General features: G+C 30.1%; 1 protein-coding gene across 3 annotated transcripts; it reads left to right on the plus strand.

Moving 5' to 3' along the window:
* Positions 1–1,016: 1,016 nt before the first annotated feature.
* LOC110997068 (sex-lethal homolog) lies at positions 1,017–15,921 on the plus strand. 3 transcript variants are annotated; one of them, XM_022265040.2, is made up of 9 exons: positions 1,018–1,164; positions 1,581–1,769; positions 5,963–6,181; positions 6,821–6,928; positions 7,288–7,469; positions 7,859–7,946; positions 9,909–9,981; positions 14,892–15,135; positions 15,211–15,921. In XM_022265040.2, coding segments are annotated over exons 2-9 (993 nt in total). In that variant the 5' UTR covers positions 1,018–1,164; positions 1,581–1,691; the 3' UTR covers positions 15,212–15,921. The 3 variants fall into 3 exon arrangements, with proteins under 3 accessions (XP_022120731.1, XP_022120732.1, XP_045490490.1); XM_022265039.2 differs by lacking the exon at positions 15,211–15,921 and having other exon boundaries at positions 1,017–1,164; positions 14,892–15,139; XM_045634534.1 differs by lacking the exon at positions 15,211–15,921 and having other exon boundaries at positions 1,025–1,164; positions 1,645–1,769; positions 14,892–15,139.
* The last annotated feature ends 55 nt before the right edge of the window (positions 15,922–15,976 follow it).

A 15,976-nucleotide genomic window follows, 5' to 3' on the forward strand; every position in this document is an offset into this window, starting at 1 on the left:
CTTAATTTAATGCCCGATTGCTAATTAATAAATCATTAAGATAATCGATTATAGATTTTTAAACTGAAGTTATTTGAGTTTTGACCTAACTCAGCGTGCAACAAGATTATTCCCTTCATTTATTTATTTATATGTGGGCCGTGGATGCTGGGATATTAGATGTAAATACATATATGTGATTAACTGAGTTTAGTTATAAAGATAAGATAATTTATAGATTTGATGTATTTGTTGTTGAATTGTTTCTTATTGAGTCTAACTTCGAGTTACAACTGTCGAAACGTGACTTTGTCTCAAGCACCATATCAAATATTATAGTCTAAGATCCCGCTACAGGATTAGTCAGTTCATTGTTTATTTGCTAAAAAACAAATTTTCGTTTATATTTATATGGATTATTTATGGGAACAATATGTCTACTAAGTTGCATATCAAAATTTGGTCGCTAGTATTTTCGTTCACGTGTTTATTAAATAAAATATCGTCTATATCAAGGCTCGGTTGCCGTTGCGCTACCTCTTTGCAGTCAGCAGGTGTAACATGTATGATTTCGACAAATTTATGCGTTTATAATATAGGTACCATATGTTATGGTATAGTATCATATATGGTTGCCTAATTAAATCTGGCCGCAAATAATGGCTGTTAAAGATGATAAATATTTAGGGTAAAGTTAAAGAGAGTACCTGTAACATAATTTCGAAAAGTAAAATAAAACCCTCAATAATAAAACTAAAGTTATGTATGTTAGTATAGATTTTCGTTCCCTTTTCTAGTCTAGTTTCTTTAAATGTATTTAACGACTATGAATTAGATTGAAACATTTTTGCATAAACCGGAAACGAAATTAATTATAGAAATATTATTTTTTGCTTTTTTTGTTGTTAAATACATAGATATTATTAAAACACATTCTACGTTTTATATTCTATATAATATTTTTTATAGAAACTGTGCATGTTTTTCTTTGTCACTGTTTGTCACTGTGTTATGACATTATTTTGACAAAATAATCGGCATTGAAAAATTATCAAATCTGTGATTTGGATTTCAGTGATTAGCGTTAAGGTGATTTCGTTTTCTTTTATTCCTTTTCGTACATATTTGGTAAAATCTATAACAACAAGTTGTGTTATTGTTAGTTGTTGATGTAAAAAAAATAAGGTATGTTTTCGCGTAAATTGTTTCTTTATAAAAAAATAAATGTGAAACTACTTTAACCAAGAAAGATGATTTGTATTATTATAGAATATTAAATAATAGACATATCTTATTGAAGCAAAAATATTGATAAAGTCCTATTTTTTCCAAATTATAATGTCTCTTATAACAACAGTGTTACGACTTCGTGTCTTGTTGTATGGATTCCCAATTACCGGAATCAATAGCAATATTACTCTACTGCCAACGCCTAAAGCCTTATTAACGTAAAAAATCCCTCGAAATTTTCTATTACGGAAATAAATAATTTGTAAACAGTTATATTATCCTCAAAACGTAATATTTAACTACAAGTTCAGTGACCTGTAATGTAAAATGTAAAAGTTCTATTGATTTTGCTGTCTTAAGTTTTTTTTCAGATTAAAAATATAAGAAGAAATAGTTTAAGGTTAGCTGCAGATTATAATGAATAGAAAGAGTTAGTTTTTAGATAACCCAAAGTTGTACCAAAGGAAAGATCAGTTTTACCAATGTGTGACAGATACCCACCTTTTTACCATGGAGGCCCGCCTTTCAATAGTTGGGATAGAAGCTATACTTTGGAGAATGTGAGTAGTATTTAAAATATGCCAACCCGTATTAATTTTCATATCTTACATTTTTGTAATAAAGATTAGTAATCATATTAACTACTATTATATTCCTTATGATTAATCCTTATGATTGTTATTGTTAGAATTAGAATGTAGACACTCTTTTATATTTTTTTTATTTGTTATCTTACTTTTAATTTTTAAGTACAGTAACTGTAATGAATTATAAAGCTGGTTAGACTGGAGTAAGTGTGAACTTTGACAAAGATTTTTAAGTCTCTTGTGGAGGAGAAACTTTGAATAGATATATGAATTTAATGTTGTTATTTAGTATGGAAACTATTATATAATATATATATTACTATACTATTATATAATATATATATAGTTTCTTAATAGTTATAGTATAACTATATACTATAACTATTAAGAAACAAGTTTTCTATTTCATTATATTTTTGAGTTTTTAGCCATTCTTCTAGTTTTATTTTATATTCATAGGTATTAAGGGGATAAATATTCAGGATTTTATTGAGCATATTGTACAACATGGGGCCTATATAACAGTGGAATTTTTAAATATAACTTATTTTTGTTTGTATTGTGGGACAGACTATGTGTTTGTCTACTTGCGATGGCCTCATCATAAATTATTGTTGGATAATTATATTTTTAATGTATAGTTAAGATGTCACAATAGGATCAATACTTGAAACTATTATATTTTATATGATCAGGTATGAATAAGATTTTGATGATATTTTTTAAATGGCCTCTGAATTTTCCAGAATGTTTAACATAAAAATAATTTTCATTGACAATTTTTAAATTTTTGATAAAAATTTAGAAATCAAAATTACTTTATGATATTATAGATTTTTTCAGCAAATGAAAAAAAAAATGGTTTGGTCTCATTTTTGTATTTATTCAATATACAATAAATAAAGCATTCCAATTTATAGTGCAAGAGTACATTTATCCTATTTATTTTTATTAATCTAGTTGGCTTAAACAAAACTGTCTCAGTTTTTGTTTTTAATTTCCTTTGATTGCATAAAATTTCTTTGAATTTTTCATTTAATTGATTTAATTTGTTAAAATAAATATTATTACTTTAAATGTTTCTATTGTTAGTGATTCCTGACTATTAAGTAAGTATTTTTTCTACCATTAATAGTCTGATTAAAAATAGTAAATCATAATAAGCAGTGTAATAAACAACTGTAATATAGAAAATTTATTTTATTATATAATGCCATAATTTACTCCTTGTATTATTCCTATAAGTATACAAATTTTAATTTCAAAATTTATATACAAATTTAGGAGTAGTTATACAATTATAAATAATCAGTTATATTTTTATTATTAATAAAACACATGTGGAATGGAAAAAATACTTTTCAATGTTTATTTTATTATTTATTGTTATAAAAGATCTTGTTCTTTATAAATTGAGTTTTGTTTATAATATTTTATTATTTTTGTATAGTTTAAAACAGGCTTAAAGTTCATATTTATATATCAACCTCAAATGCAGCCTCTATCTTTGATTATATTTATGCAGTACTAAATTTTATCAGTTGAATATATGTGTTGCTTGCTTGATGATTTGTTGGTTCGTATTTGGCTATTAATATTTAATTGACTTTTTCTGTGTATTACGTTGGTTTAGTTAGTTGGTATTGAAATAATGACTAGTAGTCAATGGCAGCACTTTAGAAGAAGTAAAAAAAAGTAGGTATATGCTTCACCATTTCACTGTTTTACCTTTAATTATCAAAATTTTCAAGATAAGTACTCAGTTATTACATTTTTTTAAAGAAAATTTGTTCTCAGTCGAATAATTAAAGTAGTAATTAGTGTTATAATGTAGAGTAAATATATATCGTCACTTGACCTACCAAACATAAAAGAAAAATATTGTTGACAAGCAGCATAAATAATTAATGAAGTTTCAGTACAGCTTGAAAGTTAAAGAAGCAACGTCCATTTATGTTGGCGTCATGCCAGCTTTTTGTAAAGGGGCATAGTTTTGTATGGTGATGTAGCACAGAACAATTGGGCGCTTAGAATGTACAATATTATTAGTGTTTTGTTTCATCTGTCATTTTTAAATTTGTATTCTCCATTTATGTTTTATAAAAATTAATTTCATCTCCCTTGCAAAAGAATTTTATCAAAAAGCATTATCAGATAAAAACAATAACATTACATGTACTCATGTACATTTTCTTAAATTCCAACACAGGGATTTGGCTTTTACACTGATATTAACACGAAAAACATAAATTATTAATCTAATTTTGAACGTAAAATGCTAAGAACTCTTTAAATTTTTAAGGTGCTCGTCAGCTAAATTTAAAATGTAGACAGAGTGTAGGAAAGATTATAGTGATGTATTATAGAAACGCATTTGGACTAGCTTTTTTAATGCAACCACCATTCTCGGTTATGAAGTTCAATTGAAATATATTATGTATTGCTAGATTTCTAACATATAAATATCGCAGTGTCGCTATAATAACATCATGGAAATGTTATCCCTGTACTGATATATTAGTTTAACATTTGTATCATGAAATGTACTTATCGAATATTGTAATAACTTGAAGGCTTATAAATGACTTTTCTTTACATAATAAGTATTATATTTTTATAACAAGGTTAAACTTGGGTAGACATAGCTAATAGTATCGTGTGATACCTCTATATTGTCAAGCATTGTTTAGGTAGGCTTTATCTAAGACCACTTCAAGTTACTAAAAGAAAATGTAAAGGGTCTTGCGAAGTAACAGCTATACTTATAGTTTCGCGAAACGTTGGAAGTATGTACTTCGTACGTTTTAGAAATATATTATAACTGTTAACACCCTTACTAACTTACTTGAATTAGTTAGATACTAACATACATTTTTAAAAAAATTGTTCTCTATCTGTGAAATTATTTACTTCTCAAATCGGTGCAATCGTAATGATTATCAGATATTGTTTTTTTTTAAAAGAGGCATAGTGTGTAGTTACCTAAATTTTGAGATGGGGACAAGTACGTAGAGTTATGTCTTTTATGCTGAAAACTCGCGGTGTTGAAATATTTTTGTTAATTTGAAAAACGAATTAAAAAATGACCTTTATTGATGCAATACTGGCTTTTAACATTGTATTGTATTAAAGTAACTCAATATTTGTCGTATTTTTAGCATTTATGACTTCAGTCAATCAGTTGATTATTGAATAAAATTTTAAGGCTCAATTGCAAAGGGGTATGTATATCTTTGGTTCTTTTCAGAAGACACAATATGTTGGTAATTTTCTTAGCGATACACTTCTTCCGATACTTCGATACACTTGCGATACATTGAAAGATTTATTCATTGAAACTAAGTTAATCATTTAAAAGCATGTCTTTCATACAGTTACAATAGGAGAAACGAAAAAGATTCACAAATGTGATAAATGATTATGCTTTTGATATCTTGGCAAAAGGCGGAGTGATCAAGTGATTACCGGGAAAGGCGCCATGGGGTCAGGGTCGTGACCCAATAACCGATATCGTGTTTTAACTATAACTTATTTGCTAACAGTTAAGATTAATAAGCGAAGTTTTAATCGGGTCTCGACTAGGTAAAATAGGTCAGGGTTTTTAAGCGTTTAAAGCATGAATAAGCTAGATTACACTTCCGACTTGACTTGAATTGTTACTTAGACGCCTTGTCGACTCTTTCCTATATTAGAATTTTTACCCAATTGTTTGTAATTCACTTAGGTATATACTTAGACATTCTATATAATATATAGAATGTACATGATTTCGTTTGATTGACATTCGATAACAATTTGTTAATCATAAGCAACCTAGCAATTTAAGCCTTGGGGTTGCTAATCAAGTCACGGCCAGACACTACGATACATTTAGAATTAAACGTCAGCCTCCAAATTTTTAGATAAGTATCTTTTTCGGTTTTCTTAAGCTTTGCCAAATGCGCTCGTAATTCTTGTGCATTTTTCAATGTTTGTAGAAGCTGTAAATTTTAAGGCTTTTTGGGTCAGTCTTTTTACGTAAACAATATGTGGTAGACGTCTGTGATAAGTTATAATAAGCAAGCTGTACCTATGTATAAGCAGCACAGCTAATAAGAACTTATATATGACGATTATATACCTTTGGTTAGAGTATTACTGATTTTCATGACCTGAATTTCTTTCAGCAAATACAACATCAGTACAGAGGTAGACCTAACCCGGGAGCGCATAGGTTTTGGGGCAGCATGTCAGACGGTGGAGGAATATCGGCCGCTGGTGGTGACTCCAGTAGGACCAACCTGATCGTCAACTACCTTCCACAGACTGTCACAGAAAAGGATCTTTATGCTATGTTTGTTACCATCGGCCCGATTGAGAGCTGTAGGGTTATGAAGGATTTTAAGGTATGTGCAAATTTTAATATTTTTTTTTCAGCAATAAAACAAAAAAAAGAGTGCAATTTTAAATTAATTTAACCCAAACAATAATTATACCTCAAACTAAGGTAATGTTCATTAATTGTCTTAGTTGTCCATAATGTTGATACTATGTTCGTGTGTTGATACCACTGGCACTTCTATTCACTATACTAGGATTTTTAACTCAAAATGTTTAGGTTTCTTTAGGCGTCTTATTTCTGTTGTCTCAAGATGTTGGACTGCCTCATTATTGACATCGTTTTGCCGTATTTAAGACTGTACTCTACCCTTCTAACACTAAAACTATTTACAATATGGTCATTATTAATTTTTTATCGGTTGACAAATCCTTACGTAGACTTTACCTATCCTTTAAAATAGAACATTAAGGTGTTCATCCAAAATTTACTTACAATACTTTTCGTTTAATCGGTGAAATTTTATTTAGAACAATGACTTTACACTCTTAAATTTTAATTACCCCACAGTGGAATACAACAATTTATACAAACCACGTAATAGTTTCCACCCATAATTATTTTCATAGTTTATTTATCTTACTTAACTATATATTATCGACGAATATTCTAGTAGATTTTAGCTTATTTTTTGTATATTTTCCAGACTGGTTATAGTTATGGTTTTGGTTTCGTGAACTATGTACGGGAAGAGGATGCTTCGAGAGCTATCGAGACTTTCAATGGATACCAACTTAGGAATAAGCGATTAAAGGTAATAAATGTAAACGTAAGGTAAACTATGAGAAAAAAAAATAGTTGTATTATTCACTAAAAATTTTTATGATAAATTAACCTTGAACCTGTATGTCATGATATGTCAAAAAGCACCTCCAGAGAGTAGGTTTTCAAAATATATTACCAACTTTATATTTTCTTATTAATTATAGAAGGTATATTTTATGAATGTAATGATAAGCCTACTAGTCTTATGGCTTACCATCTTACATGATCGGTAGTTTCATTTGAAAATCATTTAACTGTGTTCTACTTAAAATACCCCCTCATCAATTCTTTGTTTGAGTGTTGTAAAAATTTGTAATTTTTTTTTGTCATGAAAAATAATTTTTATAGGTTTCTTATGCTCGACCGTCGGGAGACGATATTAAAGAAACAAACCTATATGTAACGAATCTTCCTCGGGCAATCACTGAGGAGCAACTTGAAACGATATTTGGGAAATATGGAAGGATAGTACAGAAACACATTCTACGTGATAAGAATAACGGTTCGCCGAGAGGTGTAGCCTTTGTAAGGTAACTCAAAATCTATCAAAGACATGTATATTATATACTGTAAAATAAATATTGTCTTCCTGAATTGGTGTCGTCTGTTATTAAAGATCGTACCAATTTAAGAAACGATCTTCAAAGCATTCGACGCATTCAAGCAGTCAAAGCCTAAAATCACAACACATAAGTACATAAGGAAAGCATGTTCCATATGTGCTTATTGTACATACAAATTTCGGAAACGTTATTAATTATTTATATACTTTTTGAAACATTTAGATATTACTAATTTGTATATTACAACGCTTTAGATACGATTGTAAATGGAATATATTTATTTATCGTGCATCTTGCATCTTACAATATTCAATTTATATATATATATATATATATATGTATATAATTCGTTACAGATTCGATAAAAGAGAAGAGGCCCAGGAAGCGATAGCAGCACTCAACAATGTTATACCAGAGGGCGGTACTGAACCCCTAAGTGTCAAGGTGAATATTATATTTAATACATATATGTTTTGTGCACGTTACAAAAATAACTTATTAATTTTATAGGTTATTGAAAATAATTTTCAAATGACACGCTAAGATTATTAGGGAAATAGTTTTTTTGTCCTTAAAACGGTTGATAATTTCAAAGAATTTTAAATGTTTGTTTTCTTCAAGAAATTTAAAGAGTTCGATTTTAATATGTTCGTTATAAATAGGTTCGTGTAGTTAGTTCTTAAGAGTTTAATGCCTTGAAAACTTTTGACTCGTACTACAAGTTTTTCAGAGCTGTCGTCCGGTAAGGTTATTATGAATTAAAGTTAGTCGCACATTTCGCTGCTACTATAATATTTCTTCATATGAATTTGTGACTTAAATAACTTCAATACAAGTCGATATTCCAAATTATTTCCTTTTTATTTGAAAAAGGTCTAAATTGATCGTATTATATTAAAGTTTCGTATTTTTTTTGTATGGCTTCACAATATATGTATGATTTCTTGTCAATTTGTTTTGTTAATAAGAAAATTTTGCATAAAAGACTTTTATATAGACACAAATTGTGGGACTTAACTTCATTTCGTAATGTTTACATCTTGGCGATATCCGCCAGACTGGGAACATTAAGCCAAAGGTTGTTGCACATCAGCATTCATTGTATCTAATCATAAAACATTGTGCATGCAACCAATTGGCCGAGGGGTCTGTATTGAGGCAGTGGGGCGCCGCCCAGTGCCGTGCGAGTTTGCGCGGGAGCCGACCGCGGCTACACTCCGATACAACGGTGCATAGCTTTATCATATACATAAAAGCAAATTCATAATTTTTTCGTTTCCATTACATAACGAGTCACTTTCACTCAAATTAGCGCCATTTATGCGTTAATTGGTATTTACGTTTTGTCTTTTGGTAAATATGGTCCGATCTTTTGTTTGTTTAGAGATTGCAAATCCTTTTTGTGATACTTTTGGTGTCTTTTTACTGTTGCAAGTATGTTCGAATGCAGATGTTTATGTTTAAAGAACTTTATTTCTCATTACAAAAATATTTTATTTTCATGACAAACTTAATATTAATATGTATATATACGAGCGAGATACAAGTCGCCATAAGGCGTCTTAAATTTAGTCAACTGTGTTCATGTGAATTTGTCAAACACTCCAAAATTGCGATTTTGATATGGTAATTGATTAAATAATTGCACATGATGATGTTGATTGAAATTTCATTCGAATTAAATAATTAATTGAATGTTGATTTCAATTCTAGAGGATCCAAATCACCTTTTACGTTGAGTGACTATTCGTTTCCCATGCCTTTATAATAAGTTAAATATTTTAAATTAATTAAAAGATAAATCATAAATGACATCAACGCGAGGAACATACATTCATTCGCTTAATGTGTGTTAATGCCAGTGTAATTGAGTTTTATAAATAAATATCTAGAACTGCTTATGCTTATGTCAAGTTAAAGCTGTTGACTATGATTCGTAGTGTTCTACAAAAAGTATCTACATTTTTCATGTGTGGTTTTTAATAGAAAAAAGCCTAATAAACACCATATGCCTAATAAATATGTCTTTAATGTTATCATACATAAATAATTAACATTTCCTTGTGTTGTGTAAAATTAAGGTCAGAAACTAAAGTCCTTAAACTTAAAGCTTAATAACTAGATTATCATTTAGACTGTTAGTATTTCAAATAGCTTATCTATAATATGAACATCATATGAGAAACTATGAAAGTTCGCTGTGGTGTTTATTACGCAATTTCAATAGGAAATGGTACCAAATGTTCAGAAATATCGAATTTGTATGTGATTTCGCACGTGCAATAATTTCCTTAATCTTCAACGAACCAAAGCAATACAAGAAATAACAGGATTTATTTAACAGCAGATGTTTCTGAATATTACAATTTGTTCTTTGTAATGTATTGACACCATATTTTACTGCAGGTAGCCGAGGAGCACGGTAAACAAAAGGCGGCGTACTACGCAGGATGGTCAGCTGGCTTCCAACAGAGTCGAGGTGAGATGGTTGCTATGGCAACGTCGCTTGATATATATACTATATATGTATAGTTTAAATTTCACTGTTTGTAACAGCCTCACTATCGAAATAGTATGCAAATTTTGTATTGATCCTTTGTTGGAGTTTTGTTTTCCTTTAAATTAGCAAAACGAGATTTTTATGTGTAATGTGGTATAGGTTTATTTGTAAAATTTATACATAAAAACCAAGAAAAATATACCTTAACATTAAATTGTATTGCGATGCTTCCATATCCACTGTATTGTGTATTGTGCACGCTGCATGGATAGGTCCACCCATGCCTCAACGGCATCACAGTCTGGACCAATTGGACATGCTTCAAAGCCGACACGATTACAACTACGGAATGTATAACACGATGAATAGGATGTACCGCCGAGACTATTACAACCAGCCTGCGTATATGTCCCACCATCGCCCGTTTTGAAAAGGGCTGTACTGCAAAAAATTTCGCCTCTCCGATACAAGGATATAGGCGTGGACTTTTGTTTTCACTAGTTTTAGTGTTGGTGTTGTGGGAGAGTTGTGGTTTGACAAAAATTCAATTGTGTTTATTGGTTGTTTCGCTAGAAAACTAGTGTTTTTATTTAGAATTATAATCGATATAGGAAGTAATTGTTTGTATTGAACAGGATGATAGAACTTTTGTCTCGGCAAAATGGTAAAATGCATTTCAAATAAATTGCTGATTTAAATGTTTTTTTATAAATATTGCGTTTGCTGGAAATACAAAGTTATTTATTTTGTATGTTAAAGAGTCTTTGCTATGTATTATGTGGTATAGCAAGGGGACCATAATTTGTCCCACAACACTGCGAATAGCCATCAATTCCTCTTAAATAGTTTGTCATTGACAAAATTATTGCCTGTTCTCTACCAATATAACATAGATTATAGACTAAGCCAAAGTCAGTTGTCAATTGTCGTAGCTTCACTCGTCTAAAAAAATATGGGTGGAGTTCGGAGACTAGTTTTAGACTGAATAATGTTGGACTCTACCGCTAGATGTCGTTAACTTTTGTACTTACCGATTAGAAGTAACTTCAATTAGAAAATGAATGTCTGTAATGATTTCGTCGGAATAGGTGTAGATTCTTCAGCACTGATTTAAAATACTAACTATGGGACCTTGTACCCGCACAAAATTAACTGTTGACGTTTTTCTATTCTAGGAGTTTTCTAAATTGTAAGCTGTTTGGTAATAAATGTATGTTAATGTAATCGGTTGAAATTTCAGTGATTAAGAGTTATTATGGGCATAAGACTGTTCAAATCTTCGAATAAATGTAATTTAACTGTATTATTAACTATCCACCGCTGTGTGGCGACACCTATGAAACCATAGACAATTTATGTCTGGATAGGTGTTAAGTATAATATTATAGTTAATATAATAAATATATTTCACTCGAACTATACTAGTAAAAAAAATCTTATGAATTTTTAATGGCAATAGATTTGATGTTTAGGACGGCTTTAATTTATGCCTGAATTGTTTAATTCATCGATAGTATGTAAGGGTCTTTATCGTGCTCTATGCGAATCGAATTCAGTGTTAGAAATGTATTCTATGAAATATTTGATGTGATGAGTATTTTGTTAATGTACTATTGTCCACGTTATAAGATCGATGTTAAGATCTCTGTCCAACTGTCAGCCGAAAACGTTGAGCTTCATGATATGTGTGGGCGTTAGAAATCTTCTCCAGAGAAGATGCCAGATGGCTAAATAAGTGTCTAAGTAAAACATAAAAAAAAACAAAATATTGCTGATTCATTGCCTTCTGCAGGCAGCATATTCACAGAGAATAAGGTTGACCGTATTTGATTTTTGGTATTGAAAAAATTATTTGAATTTAAGATTTACTTCATTCTTCATAATCCTACAAATATGTAAACTAAAACACTGCTTTAGTCTTCAATCTGTTATAGAGCTTTTTAAACAAAGTATGTAAGGACTATATGTGCTCAATTACTAACAACAGATGGCGCTTTAGGATACTACTTAGTGTTTTTATATTATATCGAGGTTATATTGTTAACTAGCTATAGTTCACATTAAGCGAACACATATGTTTTATTTTTGTTTGAATTAAATGGTCAATTTCGTCTTAGTGCTTCCCTAAATATAATAATTAAAATTAAATTGCTAAAACTCAAGGTATTGAATCTAGACAGACATAGGTTTAATTTTGTTCCATTTTAGTATTTTTTGCAGTTTAAGTGTACTTAAAAGTCTTCCTTATGAACATCGTTCATACATATTAAACGTCAATGAGATGATATTAATTTTGTATTTAGTAAAATGATTTAGTCAATGTTATGAAATAATTAATCTAGTTTTTAATATTTATTAGTATAGTTTCAGAGTTGTATTTGAAATATAAAATTTCTATAGATCTATTTCTATTTTCGAAAAATTAACATATAATTAATAGAGTTATTTAAAAAGATTTATTTTTCACATAAAGTATTTTTCTTAGACTTGGGTACCAGTGTATATAATTTAAGGTCTATAGCCATTAATCTATGTGCCACATTGGATCTTAAATTGTTTTGCTGAAGTTTTCAATAATCATTAGTTATTCCAGTATATACTGCTATTCAAGTCATCATAGCGACAATATTCTACGTTAGAAATATGTTTTCGTGTTAATCACTGTAAGCATGTTATGGCGAATGCCTAGAAATTATGTGTACCTTCTGGCACATGCAACTTCTGGGTAGGCAATAGTTTAAAGTACGAAATTACTATGATCTTTCAAAACATTATTGGATATGATTGGCGAACAAGTGACTATTTGACTACCGTTATAGTAAAACTCGTTGCTAGATTGTGTGATATCTGGGCTTTCGTCAATCTCTCCGTAGAATAAAATACATATTTTGTATTTATTAATGAATATATACCCGTGCTTGTTCGACATTTTATATCGTAAATATAGGCCTTCAGTGATTTTTTGTTGGTTGCGCGTGATGCGTATAATTCAAAGCGAATTTTCACTGAATGCCAGCGGTAAGTATAGGATGCTAGAACTAGTTTCCATGTCAATTGTGCCTAAATATCTTAAGATTATGGCTATAGTACGGACGCGGAGCACGAAGAATTTCGTAGAATGACCCCTCATCTTATGTCTTTGTCGCTCGCGCATAAACATATTGCCGTTGCGCTCACACAGATGCAGTGACCGCCGTATTCAGAGATTGTAAACCTTTTAGTCATAACCATAAAGACATGTGGTGGTGCACATGTACTTTGGTTTGTTTTGTTATAAGTAGTATATATGTTATAGTATAGTATATAAGTAGTAACGTATCTGGCGAAACATCTGATAGTTCATCAGAAATAGATGCCTCTGACTAAAATTAAATGTTTTTTTTAAGAGTATTTCTGTTTTTTTTTACCAAATCTTAGTCGCAATCATAACTTTTCCTTTTTATAAATCCATCAAGCCGTTTAGTCTAAATAAAAATCAAAGCTACCGTTTTTAATATTCGTACTTATAAAAAAAATGTTTTTAACCACTGGTAGTAGGCCCAAAGGTCATTGTACGAAATTCTTCGTGCTCCGCGTCCGTACTATAGCTGCAATGATATGAGAGTAAGTGGTCGTCGTGGTAGCCGATATAATTGAGGCCATATTTAATTTTAAAATTCACATCTCTATTGCTCTCATAGCATTAAATTACTGCTGTAATATAATTATTTATATGTAAGCTTTCTTCTTCAGAAAGAAATGTTTCTTAATTTATTTTAATTATTTGCGACGTTTCAGAAAAATCGTTACTGCGATAAAGTTGTTGGTTTCTGTTGCTAAATATAATAAATTAAAGTATTTTTTTTTCATATTAAGAAAAGTCTTATGATAGGTACTAGAAAGATTATAACTTGTTTCAACTAAAATAGTTTTTTTAGCTAATAGCACTAAAGAAAATATTTATTTATTCATTTAACGTCATTGAAATCTTTACATTATTAAAAATTTTCGAGCGCCAAATCAAAATTGAGAATCGGCCTTTCTTAAATATGTCAACAAAACGGGTTGGATTGTGAGCGCTTGGCCAATGTTTTGGCCGTGCTGCCATCTAGTGAAACGTATTGTTATGTAGTTACGTCTTTTTGTCTGTTAAAATGTAATATTTTCTGTTCACTCCTCCCATACATTTAACAGATTGTATTTTTTACAAGAAAGTCTTAAATATTAGTTGACAGAGCTAATTTGTGAAATCCTTTTTATTATGTAAGGTATAAATGTTATCTGAAAATAGTCTATTAAAAACAAAACATTTACATTTTCTTCTTAATTTCTTGGGAGTATATAAAAGCTAGTTACAAATTTATTTCAGTAGATGCCAAAGATATTGCTGGTTCCAAAGTTTGAGTTGAATTTGTTTAGTAATTAATGAATATAAAAAAAGCCATTTAAGAACTTAAAAAGTTTCCGAAAATAAAATCTCGTTGGCGCCAGCACCTAAGGCTATGTTTCGTATTGACTGTTATATCTATGTATGTAATATTATTTTAGTTGCAGTTCTCAATTAAGTAAGAAAATGCTTTAATATCCAGTTAATTAGTATTTATGATTGTTTGGCGGAATGAAATCATAATCTTCCATAATTGGCCAAAGTGGTAGTTATAACGTGTAAATAAATATTATAATAAATTATGAATTTGAGTTTTAGTGTAATTTGAAAATTTCATAAAATGTATTTTCTGAAAATATTCCACCATGATACAACATTGTGCTCTAACTATTTAGCTTAATCCCTTCAAAATTCTTTAAGAACCAAACTTTATTTTTTTTTATTTATTCACTATCATTATTAAAACTACATCGTGGTTGTAATAATGTTTTAAAATTTACTAATCCGTCTATGAAATCCGCAGGTGACTTTTCGTGGAATTGTGGAACATGTTTGATGCCTGGAGAATCCTGGGATAATTTTCAATCCCCTCCACCTTTACTAGGGAGTCCAAACACTCCCAGAAACGGGTGCAGGCCAGGAATGTGTGCGAACATTCGACCTCCGTTTGGTAAAGCCAATAGAGCCAATCGGGGGCGAAATTTTCCCTGGGGCCCTGGGGCTGGTGACTTTAAAGGACAGAGGTGTAGAAATGGTGCTCCGTATTGGTAATTTTTTTTTATTTTTTTTTTATTGTGTTCTCAAGATGTCGAAGAAGATTCAAGTTGTGGATTTTGTTCCAGATTTATGAACGTAGATTAGCAGTGCAATGAATTAACGATGATAAAGCATTATTTTGCTTTTGTGGTCGTGAATATTGATTGTTTGAGGAGAGATCACAAAGGTTTCTCGTAAACTCAGCAATTTTAAGGAAAATTGCTATTTTGTCATACTCCTAGATGGTGCTGCATGCACTGAGCTGTTTTAGTAATGTATTATAATACATATTCACCATTTGATCTATCTTTAACAGATTAGTGCTTATATGCCCGTGGCGATATTTAGTGAAGGCTTTTCTTATGCCTTTCATTGTAATATTATCCTTGATAAAGAAAAGAGACAATAGGAGATAATATTATGATTGGCAACTTTTAAAAGGATTAAAATTATCAGCCTACTTTCAAAGAATTTAAATATTTCGATAAGCGCCATCTAGGTGATCCTTGCATTATGAAAACGTAATGGCTTGCCTTAAAATAAGACTTTTGGTGACATCTAAAAAAGTATTAGCAACTTTTGTGCAGTGCCAACAGCGTACACCTATAACTCGTTAACAAAATTGAGTTTTATTTTAATTTGTATTTGTTCAAGACTTACATTTTAGATAATAGGTTATGTGAGTATAATTTGTGTGAAGTCTGTTTTGTTTTCGTTAATTATTGTAACTCTGCCAACCGATGGCAGACCTATACATTATTTTTTAAATTATTTCTTTAATATAGAGATTATAATTTATTCGAAGTTTTTATTTTTAAGCATGCATCTCCTTACTTTTATTTGCACCTGATC

The sequence above is a fragment of the Pieris rapae genome, chromosome 3 (genome assembly GCF_905147795.1).
Source record: "Pieris rapae chromosome 3, ilPieRapa1.1, whole genome shotgun sequence".
Lineage (NCBI taxonomy): Eukaryota > Metazoa > Arthropoda > Insecta > Lepidoptera > Pieridae > Pieris > Pieris rapae.